The sequence below is a fragment of the Pleurodeles waltl genome, chromosome 12, assembly GCF_031143425.1.
Source record: "Pleurodeles waltl isolate 20211129_DDA chromosome 12, aPleWal1.hap1.20221129, whole genome shotgun sequence".
Classification (NCBI taxonomy): Eukaryota; Metazoa; Chordata; class Amphibia; order Caudata; family Salamandridae; genus Pleurodeles; species Pleurodeles waltl.
In genome coordinates, this window is record NC_090451.1 from 152,941,321 (window position 1) to 152,958,255 (window position 16,935).

General features: G+C 43.3%; 1 protein-coding gene across 1 annotated transcript in view; it reads left to right on the forward strand.

Annotated features, from left to right (window-relative positions):
- PLCG2 (phospholipase C gamma 2) overlaps positions 1–16,935 on the forward strand; it is a 414,427-nt gene that overhangs the window by 162,575 nt on the left and 234,917 nt on the right. The window contains exon 6 of the mRNA XM_069216644.1: positions 13,109–13,193. Within this exon, the coding sequence (XP_069072745.1) occupies positions 13,109–13,193 (85 nt within the window). The remainder of the gene's footprint in view (positions 1–13,108; positions 13,194–16,935) is intronic.

Sequence of the window (16,935 nt, forward strand, 5' to 3'; positions counted from 1 at the left end):
AAAGTGCACTACATATGCCAGGACCTATAGATTAAATACTGCTAGTGGGCCTGCAGCACTGATAGTGCCACCCACATAAGTGGTCCCTTAACCATGCCTCAGGCCTGCCATTGCAAGTCCTGTGTGTGCAGTTACACTGCGACTTTGACTTGGCATTTAAAAGTACTTGCCAAGCCTTAAACTCCCCTTTTTTTTACATATAAGTCACCCCTAAGGTATGCCGTAGGTAACCCATAGGGCAGGGTGCTGTGTAGACAAAAGGCAGGACATTTACCTGTGTAGTTTATTTGTCCTGGTAGTGTAAAACTCCTAAATTTGTTTTTACGCTGGTGTGAGGCCTGCTCCCTTCATAGGCTAACATTGGGGCTGCCCTCATACATTGTTTGAGTGGTAGCTGCTGATCTGAAAGGAGTAGGAAGATCATATTTAGTATGGCCAGAATGGTGATACAAAATCCTGCTGACTGGTGAAGTTGGATTTCGTATTACAATTTTAGAAATGCCACTTTTAGAAAGTGAGCATTTCTCTGCACTTAAATCGTTCTGTGGCTTACAATCCACGTCTGGCTAGGTTCAGTGACAGCTCCTTTGTGCATTCACTCAGACACACCCCAAACACAGGATACTCAGCCTCACTTGTATACATCTGTATTTTAAATGGGTCTTCCTGGGCTGGGAGGGTGGAGGGCCTGACACTTGCATGTCAAAGGACAGTAGCCTGCCCTCACACAAAGGACTGCCACGCCCCTACTGGGACCCTGGCTGACAGAATTGAACTGAAAGGGGACCTAGTGCAATTCTAAGCCACTTTTTGAAGTCTCCCCCACTTCAAAGGTACATTTGGGTATTTAAACAGGGCCTCTGCCCCTACCAACTCAGACACTTCCTGGAGAAGAGAACCTGAACCAGAACCTGCATCCTGCCAACAAGACCTGCCTGGCTGCTCTAAGGACTCACCTGTCTGCTTTATGTGAAGGACTGCTGCCTTGCGGTAGCCCTGCTGCCTTGCTGCTCTCTGGCAGGGGTGAAGAAGGGCTCTCCAAGGGCTTGGATAGAGCTTGCCTCCTGTTCCCTGAAGTCTCAGGACCAAAAAGAATTAATCTCTACAAGAAGGACTTCTAGTGTGGCAAAATTTGGCGCACAACCTGCCAGAAACGATGCACAGCCTGCACTGCGGTGAAAATGTCACCGCACGCCGAACCGGAACGACCCAGCCCGACTTCGCAATGAGAAGATCGACGCAGCGCCAGCGAAGCGACCAGAAATTCGACACACAGCCTCACCAGATCGACGCACAGCCGAGCCGGAAAGACGCAGCCTGACTTCCAGAGAGCAATCGACGTAGAGCCTGCCGTGCAGTAGAAAATTTGATGCAACGCCCACCGGATCAACGCAACTCCTGTGACTTCGTCCTGCCAGTGCCGTAAATCCACACATCATCTCCGGGGCATCTGATAACCCCGCAACCTGAAGAGGATCCATGACCGAGCGCCAGAAACCGACGCACAGCCACCCCTGCGTGAAAACTAAACAACAAATCTCCGTGTGTGGCCCGAGAAATCGACGCACACCCCTTTGTTTCCACGCATCTCCTCCTCTGTGGTTCCTTGTGGAGATTTTTGACGCAAACCAGGTACTTTGTGCTTGAAAGAGACTTTGTTTGTTTTTAAAAGACTTAAGACACTTTATATCACTTTTCAGTGATATCTCAACATATACTTATTGCATTTTAATCGTTTTGACCTGCATCTTATTAGATAAATATTATATGTTTTTCTAAACACTGTGTGGCGTATTTTTGTGGTGCTATATTGTGTTATTGTATGATTTATTGCACAAATACCTTACACATTGCCTTCTAAGTTAAGCTTAACTGCTCAGTGCCAAGCTACCAGAGGGTGGCACAGGATAATTTGGATTGTGTGTGACTTACCCTGACTAGAGTGAGGGTCCTTGCTTGAACAGTGGGTAACCTGACTGCCAACCAAAGACCCAATTTTTTAACAGTGTTGTATGGGAGTTCGAGTATGAGTCTTGGGGCTGCATTCTGGATGGTTTGGGGTCTGTGTAGGAGTTGATTGGAGAATTGGGCAAAGAGAGTGTTGCCGTAGTCCATCCTTCTGGTGATGAGTGCTTGTGTGACTGTCTGTCTGGTGTCCCGGGGCAACCATTTGAATATCTTTCCCAGCATGTGTAATTTCCTAGTAATTTCCTAGTCTGTAGTTAAAGGCCGCAGCCAAAGTCCGGGGACACAATGAGGAGAATAATTATTAACAGCTCTTAATACTGATAGTATGTGGTCCATAATGATATAAGCCTCTTTCTCCCTAGTCTCACATAACACGGTCAGACAAAAGGTCAACTTTAAATTAACTTAGACTTTAAGCATACAACACCAGTTTGTGCCACCAATACTGCTTTCTGATTGGCTGGGCCAATCTCAGGCCTCCATTTTGGATGCTAGTTAACACTGTTATGTGTAGCTCACTGTGGTGCATGCATATATCACACTGCATATTTATTATGTTCTTACCTGTATTTCCATGCTCCTTTTTGGAAATGAACTATGAAGTTCTGAAAGCTGTCATAGCATTCTGACTTTGACAGTCCCTGTGGTGGTCCTGATTTTCCTCTTCTTCTGTTGTGAGTTCCTTTGTGGAATAAACCCTCTTTCAGTCATCCAGCTGGCCCTTGGTGTCATCTATTATCCCCACTTTCCTGAAGTAAAATTACTTTGGATAGTAGATTTCAACTCCAGTTATTCTCTGCTATGATATTTCTACTGTGAGAGACAAAAGATGGGCTAAGAATTAAGGGAAAGGGATTGCTTCTATTGTGTTAGCCTGCCTTGCCCAGGTCTGCTTAAACCTGAGCAAAGCATAAAAACGTAAGGTGACAAACCTCAATACCAATCACCTTTTCCTGCCTTATTGAGGTCTCTACAGACCTGAGAGAGGCAGGAGAATAACAATTCCCCTGGGTTTGGTGAAAGATTTAGCGAAAGGAGAATTTATATTTTCTTAAACACATGGAGGCTGGCATTATGCATGTCTGTTTATTGCTACCCCTTTGTACACCACCTTAAAGAACCAAACATAAAAACACAGCAACAATGGAATTATATTCCTTCTTCTGCCTGCATAAGTATGCTGCTGTCCAACATTCTTCATTTTTTAATGCGCTGAGACTTAAATCATCTTCGCTCATCCACGCTTTATTTTAAATGATCCCGTGATGTGGTTGTGAACTCCTTTTTTGTTTTCATTCTGAATTCCTCTGTCACACCTGCAGTCCAACTGTGAACATAAAAGAACAATAAACTGATAATCAAAATCAAATCTTCCTTTCTTTGCTCTAAAACTTTTCTTTTATTTATTCACTTTAATTACTCAGGCCAGAACGGTGGGCTAATCCTATCCTCCTTGTCTTTAATTAAATCTAAATTTTCCTTATACTAAACTTTTGAGAATCATTATTTCATGTCAAAACAAGAGACTAGCATTGTGCATGCTCCATACCCCTCAGTATAGCACATGCAACATGCTGCACTGTTCTTTAGTAAACCTTTGCAGCCACTCCTGCATTCAGCTATTCAACTTGTTTCAAAATTTGCTCAAATTTTCCTTTGCAAGGAAAACGCCTTACTAGCTTTCACCCCTATAAATGAGTGTGGCTTGATTTCACCTAAATCTCTCCTGATTCCTGCATTACCTCTCTTATCTACCTAATAATTGAATATGACAGCACCCTTTTGTAGGGTCCTGCATAGGAAATCAATCAAAGAACGCTAGCTTTCTCTCCTCATATTCTTGAAGGCATCTTATGATGCACATCTTTGTTTACTCCACAGATTGAGAAAAAAATATTGCCTAACTTATGAGTTCATTCTTCTGTCTAAGTAAAATACCACTCCATCATGATTATAATCCCTAACACCTAACTCAAACATTGGACGCCTGAAAATATGTGAAAAAAAAGAAACCTAACAAAAGACGACAACTTCCAAACCAACTATCTTAAACTAAAAATGTGTTATCTGGTGGCACCTCAAATAAGCTAAATAATTGCAGACATCCCAAATAGAACTATGCATTGCTTTCAGTTGTCTCAGCAGTCCCATTTTCTTCATAAATGTACAGAACAAAGAACTACCAATTGAATTTCTGTCACTGAAAGAAAGACCTGCTGCTACCACTGGTATAAAATAGTTCACTGTTCTTTAAGTTAATCCTCTTTTGAATTATCCTGTCAAATAATTTGCTACCTTTCAATCAGAAACTTACAAAAGATACTCTTTCCTTTTTGTGAACTAAAGTACCCAATCATTCCATGCTCCTCTATATTGCCTCTGGTTCTTGGAGTCAGTGACTTTTAGAGCAATGCATTAGGCTTCTCTTAAATGCCTTCATACTGCCTGCATCTCCTGGTATCCTCCAAACAAGAAGATCCAGTATCCCACTCTGTACCACTGATTCTGTTCTCCTCCAGTCCCTCTTAAAAGCCCTTTTGTCGAGCTTCCAACTGTAATAATTCTGTAATTGAGATAGTAGTTTGGGTGCACACAGATCCATCCTGAATAAACCCTAATTGGCCTGAAATTTCCAGATATGCTCCTTAACCAGTATCTTGTTGAAATATGTGACATAGTTTGAAATCTAATCTGCTGTCACTATGTCTAAGCCAAGTAGACACCCTGGTCTGAGATCTTTGTTCCAAACGATATTGCCATAGCTCCTTCTCTAATCATTGTATGTTCTGTGATCTGCTTCCCTCTAATTGGTTTATATACCATACTGCTGAGATAGTGTCCATATATAAAATAACTACCAATCTCTCTGCACATTCCAGAGAACTTCTCAACACTAACAAGCCAGCTTTTATTTTCAATGAGTTTAAATGCTGAGACCGCTCTTCTCCAGTTCCCCTTTTTCCACTTATCACTTGTTGTCCTACATGAGCCCTTATCCATGCCAGCCTGATTCCAAACTAAAATTCAGATGTTGCTCGATTATTACAAGCATCGAAATTCTTAAACTACCAACTCAACCCCTCTCTTGCATCTTTTGCCATTCTCACCCTAACTCCACATTACAGACCATCCCGCAATGTTTTTGCCTTTAACCACTGATGTGCCCTATAATGTAAAGGGCCTGCTAATACCGCCTGAATCAGTGAAGACAGAAGCCCAGTGTCTCGGTTTTGGATCTCTGGTAACACCAGCTGTCAGGAAGTCCCCTTTTACCTGCCCTAACAAAAACACCACTATTTCCAAAACTCTTCTCAATTAATTTTGAGCTTTATCCAAAGCTGTAAAAATATGCACTTATTTTCTGGCATTTCTAACAACGTGTTACACCTTTCATCTGGGCGTCTTTTGTCTTTTGCATAACACATGCTAGTGGACCTTAAACACCTTGTAACCTGTTCCGACACTGTTTCATTTATCTTTCCAATTCTTTTCGTGGATCTCTGTCCAATTGGAACAAAACAAATCATCAACCCAGGATATAAATTATGAGTAATAGCCACCTTTACTTCAATATAGGGTCTCAAGCACTTGCCTTCATATTAGCCGAATCCTTGTTTAGTGGTTTGGGTTCCCCTCGCACTAGTAATCTCCTTTTCATGCCGTAAGGACTCCTTTCCTTTCAGTGGTGCAGTTACAATCATCTCTCATTATACTGTATACTTCCTCATTTCATTAATATAAATGCTTAGGTTTCTTCAGACACTTTTCACCTTTAATATCCTCTCTTCTTGCTCCACAAGTGCCCAATATTCCTTATCTGAGGCATTTGCCCTTCTGCTTTCACCTAATGCCTTTGGAATGCTTCTTTAAACAAACTATTTTCGTCTCTCTGTACAAGACGGTTTATTATATCCACCTTTACCAAATCACTAGAAGAATTCGACCTCCTCTCCTCCATTTCTGCTGTTTCTAAAACATCTGCTGCACTTACTCCACTTTCCATGACTTAATATGCATTTTCTCTCAAGGTTTTACCTCTTTTCTCATCCTGTATTACTAGATATTTCTAAAGTGATCACTTCTTGCTCAGCTGCCTTTGCCAGCTGCATGAACTCGTCACCTCAGTGACACTTCTTTCTATCTGTTGATGTATGGTCCTCCTACCCGAAATGGCTACCTAGACTTATGATACCTACACGGTCCTGTAAAACCTATCCAGCCTAACCAATGGAATGCCCACACTTAATTAGTTGCATGCACTACAGAAACGGTTCCAGTCCAGTTCGCACATGCTTTATCCTGAATATCTGGTTAAATTAATTTGTAATGAATTATTTGCACTTTAAAACCTACTTCTTACCGTGCTTGCACAGCCATACAGATTTGACCTTGGAAACACAATCTGAAATTACAAATAATCTGTTAATACTAAAATACACACCATTACTAAAATAACTATCTAATCCTCAGTGTAGTGCTCAACAAAATAACCTGCATCATTTCTTACCGTGCTATACTACTCAACATCCTTCTTTTCTACTTAAAGCTGCCTTCCCTGAGGTTAAGATGCAAGATACTTAACTGTCGAGTAAAAGCTTTAGAAGAGGGAGAATGTGGGACACCAGGGTGGCTATGCAGCCAGACAAAGGATTCTAATTCCATGGTTGCTGTGATGGTACGTTTTGTTCTTTATGATGCTGTGTAGAGGGGAAAGAGTGATGCATAATGCTAGACTCTGGTCTTGCCAAAAAATCACAACTGCTGCCATTTCCTGGCAGCGCATGTCTTTGCACACCCATACTAACGGGGAATTGTAAACCAGTGCCAGTTCTCTGCTCTGCTTCGAGCAGGATGGGGAATGGAGGTGTAGAGGGAGGTGTGGAAGGTAGACAGGAGACCGTGTATTGTATTTGTTATAGTTTGGGATTTAGGTGGGGGAAGCTGCACACAGTAGTGTGGGAGGGTGGTAGGAGACTAAGGGCCTCATCACGAGTCTAGTGATCTGAAACCCAGGCTGCCAGACCTGTGGAGAGGAGACCACCGCAGAGCTGGGGGTGCCTGCCATGAAAAGGCTGGTGGAAGCTGGACTCGTGATCAGCGTGGCTGAGCAGGAGTCTGACCGCCATCAGCCCGTCGAGAACCATGTTCCTGGCGGGCACATCTGTCAGACCGCCAGGATTGTAATGTGGCGATCAGGCTGCCTAGAGTGCGGCGGTCCGACTGCCACCGCAAGGCTGAAGCCTCAAGACCGCCAGCCTCATAATGAGGCCCTAAGTTTTGGTCTTCTGTGGAACTTTAGGATAAGGTGGGGGAAAGTCATTAAACAAGGGTGGTGTATGACAGTGGAAGGAGAGCATGTATTTTTTCCTACATTTTCCCATGGACTGTGACGGTTTTACATGGGTGGTGTGGGTGCATTGCAGGTCAAATAGTATTGGGTATTTTTACAGATGAGGTGGTGAGTGTGTTTTCAAAAAGTGATGTGGAAAGGTGGTAAGGCACTGGGTATATAATAAGAATTTGAGAGGTGGTGGGGTTCTAAAGTAGATGTGGCCATTTTTTGCTGCATTCCCCTGGACTACTTTTCCCCTGCCCAGCTACTTCATAGGACTGTGATAGAGCTTCAGGCTTGGGGAATTAAATAAGACAAAACCCTCTGTAGAAAACAGCTATGTCATTGATAGCAGCTGATCCATAATTCTAGATGGTTTTCAGGTTAGTTAAGACAAACAATAAAATATGTCCCACAATACTTCTGAACATTTCCGTCATAATGCCTGGCTTGAAATTCTTCTTAGGACGCAACTTCCAACAGCTGGGCAAAGCAACCCACAGCATCTCCTGCCGCAGAGCGGAAGTATATGCTGATGTGGGTATGTACGGAACTGGTACACCATTTGGTTTATTAGTAAAGGATAATGGTGCCTTTGGTTGGAATGTAAAATTGAGGCTACAGCTCAGACTAATGCCTATACTGTCGCACATTGATGACATCAGTCTGCATTTCTACATAGTTGAAGACAAGAAACTAGAATGAAAGCATTGATGAAAGGAAAGTTCATGGGGGTTACCTCAAGTCTCAGAACATAGAGTCGGGGTTGGCCACGTGTTTACCTTTGCTAAATTGGAAAAAGGCTGATGCAAAACTAGCATTTCATCCGATAATGAAAAGGGTAGGCCTAATTTTGATATAAGTGACAGGAGTGTTGTTTAGATTGAATGGACGGGTAGGACACTCCAAAGATGTGGGCTCATGATGTCATCACTGTGTGACACTGTACCCAGGCTCATGGTGGCGGCTCACAGCTGTGCATATTTATTTACGATAGTACCTCTTCGCCTTGTGTTTTTTCCTTCCATCATAAATGTATCAAGTGCTTCTTAGGAAACTGTTTAACACATCAGCAGGAATAATAGTTGCATATTGTGCCCCTAAAGTATTTACATTTGATAATGTTAAGAACAGCTGAGATACTGGAGAAAGGAAACCCTGTTTTACTGCCTCTGAAAGGGAAGTTTGCCAGGAATGCTGTCCACAGGTCCTCATCGTAGTGCCAGTGGCTGAATGCGAAAGTAGAAACATTCCATTAGTGGTTAATATTTAGCTGTGGTCTCTGAACAAGCTGTACTATTTTCATGCAACAACCACAGTAATGGATTGAGCTGCACGACCAAGTTACTCTACCCATTACAGTAGTTGGTATTGGAATTTTAACCATATGAGAAAGATATAGGAGAACCTTTTTAGATGTCGCTGGTCAAGCACCGCAAATTGCTATTTTGGCAATTGGCATCTGAGTACCAGAAAACCCTACTTTGTAGCTGGCTGCTGGATAAACAGCTGTTTATCAAGTTATTTGACCCACTGGCATCAGAGGAATCGTTTGAGGGCTGTGTTTATTTATCCGAACGGGCTTTCAAAATCACTATCACCAAATCAAACAAGCATTTGCAATGCAACGGGTCTCGCGTTTGCTCATGTTAGAGCTGATCGCGTTGTAAACTCCTAACCCGACTTTTCACTGGTAATGAAACCTATTGCAAAAAGTGCATTTCTGTACTAACCGGAAAAAGTGCAATTAACTGTGTAACAGGGTCCATATTATGTAAAGTGCTCGACTTCTGCCAACCGAGATCGCGCTGGGAAAATAGAGAAAAAGTAGTCCACAAGCCAGACAGAAAACAGCGAGCCTCGCATGTTTTCTGTACTTGGTCGATGCGCTCGAGGAGGGCTATCCACCGGAAGAGGCATGACGTATGCGTGCCTTCCACTAATGAAATCAAGCAGATTCTAATAGGCAAGCCCACAAGCCAATGACAAACACTGACGTGACGTGGACAGGGCTCCGAGCCCTTTTTAATTACTAAAACGTCTCGCTTAGCGAAACGCATGCGCAAGCGCATGCGATGCAGGCTCGACCCTAAAAAGGTCTCTGAGCAACCGTAAGGAGGAGACCATCTTATACTCTTTTTTAAATAAAGTTTCTCCTATGAGAAAGTGGATGAACAGAAATTAATACATTACACTAGTGTAAAATGAAAATAAGAAATACAAAAAAATTGGCTTCAGACAGCTGTGCGAGGAGCTTCGGAATAGCTGCACCAGAAGTGCCTATTTATCCGCTTGCTAGCCAAGTAAAACATATTTGCGATTTGCCTGGCCACCGAGCAGACAGTACATAATCTTTTATGTACCTGGCTACAAAGTAAATAGTGTAAATTACATGACTGACAGCCAAATAACACAGTCCCTCCTATTTAGCCATTGACCGGATAAATAGCAATGAAACTGCACTTCCTGTCCTGTGGCTGGCAAAATAGTGACCACCAATTCATATGCATTATCCTTAATAAAGTGCTTACCAATGTCAAGCATGTGCACTTCAGAGTTCAGTACAGAAGATAAATACACTTGCACTGTCACCTTCTGAATGATATATAAATTATTACTGGCAGTCACCAGTAGGTATAGTTAGGACCAAGTTTCGATAGGAAAAGCATTTCTCGTTTTGCTAATAACTGTGGCGCCGTTTGAGGAATCTTCACAAAATTTTGGAAACTGGTTTGCCACTCACTGCAGCTGCTGACTTGAAATTTTCGGGGTCATTTGTCAAGCGGGCTGAGAAAAAGGGGGGATCCCAAAACAAATTTCCCCACGCAGTTTCCCACAGGGATTTTAAACACAACTAGAGCCTGATCTGCTGAATAGAATTACGCCAAATTTAATAGAAAGCTATATGTTGATCCACAAAAAGTGTTTTTTGTAATTTGGTGTAAGCATGTTAAGAGGTTTTGGAGTTATCGAAGAAAAAAGATTTATGTGTATCCAGGGACTCTCAGATCTGTGAATTCAAGAGATCTCAAAATGAGATCTGATTGGCTGCCACCACTTCAGCCAGGAAGTGGTGACAGCCTTCTCAGGTGAGTCCCATGAAAAATGGAAAAAAAATCAGAAAGGGGCAGGGTAGGAATACCCTGACCCCCAGGCCTGGTGGTGGGGCCAGTGGCCAAAAACTTACTTTCTTTATTTCTTATTTTCTCACATATTCACGGAGGATCCATGGGAAAATATATTTAAAAAGCAAGCTTGTTTACCTGCTCTTTTTTTACCTCACCAGGTGGGCCAGCTCCCAAATGAATTTAACTTTATAGTATGGGTAGGGGGAGCATGTGGCACTTCTCCCAGGTCGTTTCAGCTTGGGGGCCCCACCCCCCAGGACCTGCTGTGCACATAAAAGGAAGTCGAGCACATGCCCCCTCCCGAAGCTATAAAAGGCCATCCAGCGCAAGCCCCAGGTATGTCCCTGGGTGCCCACCACGAAACATTGCCATTTTCTGCCCTCACTGATGTAGGCTGGGAAACCTCGGTTTGCTCTCGCTTTGCGGGACCAATTTTAAAGCTCCTGTCAAGCAAGATCAAACACTAAGGGACAGATTTGTCCACCGAAATCTAAATCCCATTGGATATAATGTGATTTAGATTTAGATTTTGGCAGACAGGATATCTGTCACCTTTGTGATGGAGTAACCCCTCTGCCGATATCTAAATCAGGCCCTAGGTCTGCTATCAGCGGGCGGCTGCATGAAAAATGTTCCCTCCTGCTGGGAGCGGACTTTTCCTCTGTTTCCCTGCCCGCACTGAAGCAGGCAGGGAAACAGATGAAAAAATTGCTCCTGCCTGCAGGGAGCAGACAGGGAGCTGGCTGGGGACACAGGGGAATTGGAGCTCCCCCACAGACCCCAACAAAGAACCAGTGGGGGGCTTGGCTGGGCTCCAGGGCACCCACCATTTACTGGTTGAGGGATGGGGTCCCCTGGGCTATTATTGGCCCGGGGTGGGAGGCTGTGTGCCACCCTCAATCTTCATAATATGTCTGGGACTCGTGAGATGGGGTCCATGGGGCCTAAATTGTTCAGAGGAGGGGGGCTGCGTACCCCCACCCCCCTTATGACTGCACCTCTGGAAATGTGGTCCTGGGGCCAGAAATTGGCCCAGGGACGGGGGCTTCATGACCCTTCCCCATTTACAATAAAGTCGGTCCCCAGGAGATGGATCTCCGGGCAAAATTGGCCCAGGGAGGAGGGCTGCATGACCCTCTTCATGGTTGCCTACCTTTGGGGATTGGCCACAGAGCCTAGCTGCAGGCCAGGCCCTGCGGTCAACCCTCCCACCATGCACGGCGAATGGATTTGACTGCATGCAGGGTGTTTGCTGCAGGGCATGTGGCCAACCCACAGCCACATTAAAAAGAACCCTAGAAATGTACTGTAAAAAACAAAGGTTACAGGGACATTTTAGTTAGGAAATAGAATTTTTAAAACCTTAGAAATTCACTAAAATAACAAAGGTTGCAGGGATGTTACAGTTAGGTTCAGAATATACATACACAAAACCATTGAAATTCAGCAGTTATAGTTAGAGTTATCTCAAGTATCTATAATTTGTGCCCTAAGGTAACTATAACTCACTCTCGCCATGCACCGCTAAATACCCCAAATATTACATCAGTCATGACATCTTCTATGACATCATTGATAATATAACTGCAATATTTGCATTAAGATGATTGATCAGAACACTTTGCGGGTGGGGGCGCGAGGTTTAGGCACCTTAGGGCACGAGTTATAGTTATTTGAGATAGCTCTAACTATGACTGCTAAATTTTGTGGACTTTTAAATTCTGAACCTGACTATAATGTCCCTGTAACCTTTGTTTTTTGGTGATTGTGTGTATATATATATCTGTGTGTATATAATTTGTGTGTGTGTGTAATACACATAACATAGCCACGTGACTCTGTACACCTCACCACAGTGCTCAAACGTGGAGACTTTACATATCACACAGTCAGTTCCTAATTAGCCCCTGTGTTTCAGGTAGCGTGTCTCAGCACTGAGTTTCGTGAACGAGAACATGTTTTCTCTCATCAAGCTGTGACACACACTGAAAAAAGGCAGAAAGGGAAGGAAAGGAGGGGGACGAGAACGACGGCAAAATAGTAACAAAAGCAGAAGCACAAATGAAAAAGAACATCTATATATATGTATATACTATGAATATGGCTACATGGTGCCCAGGAAGCTTAAAGCTCTATAACGTGCTAGCAATTAACCTACTGAAACCACGGACGTCATTTAGGGGACCCCTGGCTTGCTCTTTGCGACCCCTTGCTTCAGAGTTGGCAAAATCAGTGCCAGGAATGATGGGGCAGCTCGTCCTTATGGACATCCTTTGGAGCTCCAATTTCCTTATTTTTTTCTGTTTTATTACAGTAATAGTGAATAATAATATTCACTATTATTATAATAACAAATGAAGTCCAATTAGCTGGAATGTGAAACTTCCTGACAACTAAGGCAAGTAACAAATATTTTTAAATGTACGCTGGGTGCTTGTGCGCATATGAGAGCACATTTATGTGTGAGAGAGTGTACGTGTGATCGTGTATGTACATGTAAGCATATGTGTGTGTGAGTGAGCATAAAGGTCGGATGGCGTGTGATGTAACTTCCGCTAGCCCTGGTTCATGATTAGAACCCTGGGAGGTGATTGTGTCCGACATCTTGCGTGCTTGAGGTGGCAACGCTGGACACATGCGGTGATTTTGTATTAACGATGCAGTATTCCTCTGATTTCAGCATCAGCTACCGAGAAATGAAGGCCGTGCTTCCCGCCGTGAATTTTAAAATCAGCAGCATGAAGGCCCTGAAAGACAAGTTTGAGGTAATCATTCACTCTGATAACAGAGCACAAATGGATGTGGCAGATTAAGTCCATAGAAAGGTGGAGGCAGAGGTTAGCTTTGTTGGAGTCACTCCCTTCTTAAGGATATCAGTGGTGCAGCAGGTGCAGTGGCACCGAGGCCAGAGGCTTACGGAGCCCTTGACTGATTATTGCTGAAGTAATACCCGCCAGCAGTCGGGGTGCATTTCCTTGCATGCACTGGGGCCAATCGTACTCTTTATGTCCCTCTGTCCTTAAGCAGAACTTTTTCTCCGTCGGTGTAAATAAAGGGGAGTGGATTAAAAACAGCAGCAGAGTTTGCACCAAACCTTGAGTAAGTTAAATGTAAAATAATTGTATGAGATGTTCAACATATCAGGGAAATGGCTTAAGGAGATATCACCATTTACATTGTGTGGTTTGATAAAAACTATGTGGGACACAATAGCAATGAAATTCAAAGAGAGCTTGGAATTTAATAAGTGGTTATACTTTGCAGACTTGTGTGGCTTGCGCAGAGCTTGGGGGATTCCTTTTTACTGAGTCACCTAGTTTTCACAGATTGGTGTTTGTTTTATTTAGGTGTGCAGTTTTAATTTGTTGACATGGTCTGATTATGCAGAGTATTGTGCTTTGGAGATTATGAATAGTGGTAACACTGACAGTGATGTGGTGTATGCAGGGGCGTGCGGTTTCCGGAGTGCTGTGCGTTTCAGATAGTGATGTTGCATGCCTACAGAGGTATAGAGTGCACACTGTGTTGGGTTTTTATGTTTACTTATTTATTTAGCTTATATAGATTAGGGTGGTATCATAGAGTGGTTAGTTTACACAACCTAGACTGGTTTATGTTTATGTGCAGTGCTACTTTGTTTAAAAAAAAAAACATGTACCGCGGCCTTAAGTTTTGCTTAGGTGCCCACTGCTGGCCTTGTTGAATGCCTAGGGACTGAATAGCATGGCTGCCTGGTCCTGATTCCATGGCATGCCTCTTTACTCCACCACCTACAATTCCTGTTACTATGTCTTATTCCTTCAAGTTCTTTTTCATTTGTGCTTCTCCTTTTGCTGTCGTTCTCTTCCTCCCTTCTCCCTTTTCTGCCTTTTTTCTGTTGCGCATCACAGTTTAATGATAGAAACAAAGCCCTTGTCCTCAAAACTCAGTGCTGGGGCACTCTACCTGAAACACTGGGACAAATTAGGAATTGCTTGCGTGTTATGCAATGTCTTGAAGGTTGTGCACTGTGGTGAGGTTTACAGAGTCACGTGGCTATGTTACTTTATGTGTATTAGAAAAACATTCAGTCACCCGGGGGTATCCTAGTGCTTAAGCGGGAGCAGTATGGTCAGGCATAGGGCTAGATTGGTGGAGCCTAGTCGAAGAGCCGCGTCTTCAGCCTCTTGTGTAATTCGAGAATTGGAGAGGCGGTTCTGATGTGCAAGGGCAGGTCATTGCAGGCTGTAGGAGTGAAATCAGAGAAGGCCCACCCACTAACTCTGTTTGTGCATTTGCGTGGGGGGGTGCCTAGAATATGGTTACACCGAATATATGGGAGTAGAAAAGACATTTATGACATTCCCCCATCTATTGATTTGATATTATGTTGTTGTGTGTTTGCCCAGCAAACAGTTTCTTAAGATCAACCTGAGATTTTAAGTATTTCTTCCATTTTAGTGATTTTACAAGAGGGGAATAATGATCTGAAAGTGGGTCTCCCAGAGATTTAGGTAGGCTCACCATTGCTGACATGATGGCTTTCGAATCATCCCGTTGAATTTAACGTTAACCATAAGATTATATCCCCTAACACCAGCCTTCTCTTTCACTGAGAGGAGATTGTGGCAGATCAGAAAGTGATATAGTGCCTCGTTGTGCCTGTGATTCACACTGAGTTTATCTTTGGCGGAAATACAACAGTAGTTCATCATTCAGAAACAGATCTAATTGTTTGCTTTGAAATATTTCAGGTCACTGAGATCAGGGTGACATAGATTACCTAGGGCAATATTGTATCCGAAGAACAGAATTAATTCACAAGAAAGAACCTCTGGATGGGGAAACACGTGGCGGGGCTCTAATGGAGGTGCACCCACCTAAAATGTGCGTGGAAGCATGAGGCTTAGGTCAGCAGGACATGATAGCAGGCAGGTGCGCCACCTTATATCTTCCTTCCCAGGCCCTCCTTCCCTGGTACGGCAAAGTAGGAAGCAGAAGGCTTTGTTAAATATTACAGTTAGAAACGTCACCAGCGATGAAGCTGGAAGGGTAAACAACAAACTTTACAGGGAGTGCAGAATTATTAGGCAAATGAGTATTTTGACCACATCATCCTCTTTATGCATGTTGTCTTACTCCAAGCTGTATAGGCTCGAAAGCCTACTACCAATTAAGCATATTAGGTGATGTGCATCTCTGTAATGAGAAGGGGTGTGGTCTAATGACATCAACACCCTATATCAGGTGTGCATAATTATTAGGCAACTTCCTTTCCTTTGGCAAAATGGGTCAAAAGAAGGACTTGACAGGCTCAGAAAAGTCAAAAATAGTGAGATATCTTGCAGAGGGATGCAGAACTCTTAAAATTGCAAAGCTTCTGAAGCGTGATCATCGAACAATCAAGCGTTTCATTCAAAATAGTCAACAGGGTCGCAAGAAGCGTGTGGAAAAACCAAGGCGCAAAATAACTGCCCATGAACTGAGAAAAGTCAAGCGTGCAGCTGCCACGATGCCACTTGCCACCAGTTTGGCCATATTTCAGAGCTGCAACATCACTGGAGTGCCCAAAAGCACAAGGTGTGCAATACTCAGAGACATGGCCAAGGTAAGAAAGGCTGAAAGACGACCACCACTGAACAAGACACACAAGCTGAAACGTCAAGACTGGGCCAAGAAATATCTCAAGACTGATTTTTCTAAGGTTTTATGGACTGATGAAATGAGAGTGAGTCTTGATGGGCCAGATGGATGGGCCCGTGGCTGGATTGGTAAAGGGCAGAGAGCTCCAGTCCGACTCAGACGCCAGCAAGGTGGAGGTGGAGTACTGGTTTGGGCTGGTATCATCAAAGATGAGCTTGTGGGGCCTTTTCGGGTTGAGGATGGAGTCAAGCTCAACTCCCAGTCCTACTGCCAGTTCCTGGAAGACACCTTCTTCAAGCAGTGGTACAGGAAGAAGTCTGCATCCTTCAAGAAAAACATGGTTTTCATGCAGGACAATGCTCCATCACACGCGTCCAAGTACTCCACAGCGTGGCTGGCAAGAAAGGGTATAAAAGAAGGAAATCTAATGACATGGCCTCCTTGTTCACCTGATCTGAACCCCATTGAGAACCTGTGGTCCATCATCAAATGTGAGATTTACAAGGAGGGAAAACAGTACACCTCTCTGAACAGTGTCTGGGAGGCTGTGGTTGCTGCTGCACGCAATGTTGATGGTGAACAGATCAAAACACTGACAGAATCCATGGATGGCAGGCTTTTGAGTGTCCTTGCAAAGAAAGGTGGCTATATTGGTCACTGATTTGTTTTTGTTTTGTTTTTGAATGTCAGAAATGTATATTTGCGAATGTTGAGATGTTATATTGGTTTCACTGGTAATAATAAATAATTGAAATGGGTATATATTTTTTTTTGTTAAGTTGCCTAATAATTATGCACAGTAATAGTCACCTGCACACACAGATATCCCCCTAACATAGCTAAAACTAAAAACAAACTAAAAACTACTTCCAAAAATATTCAGCT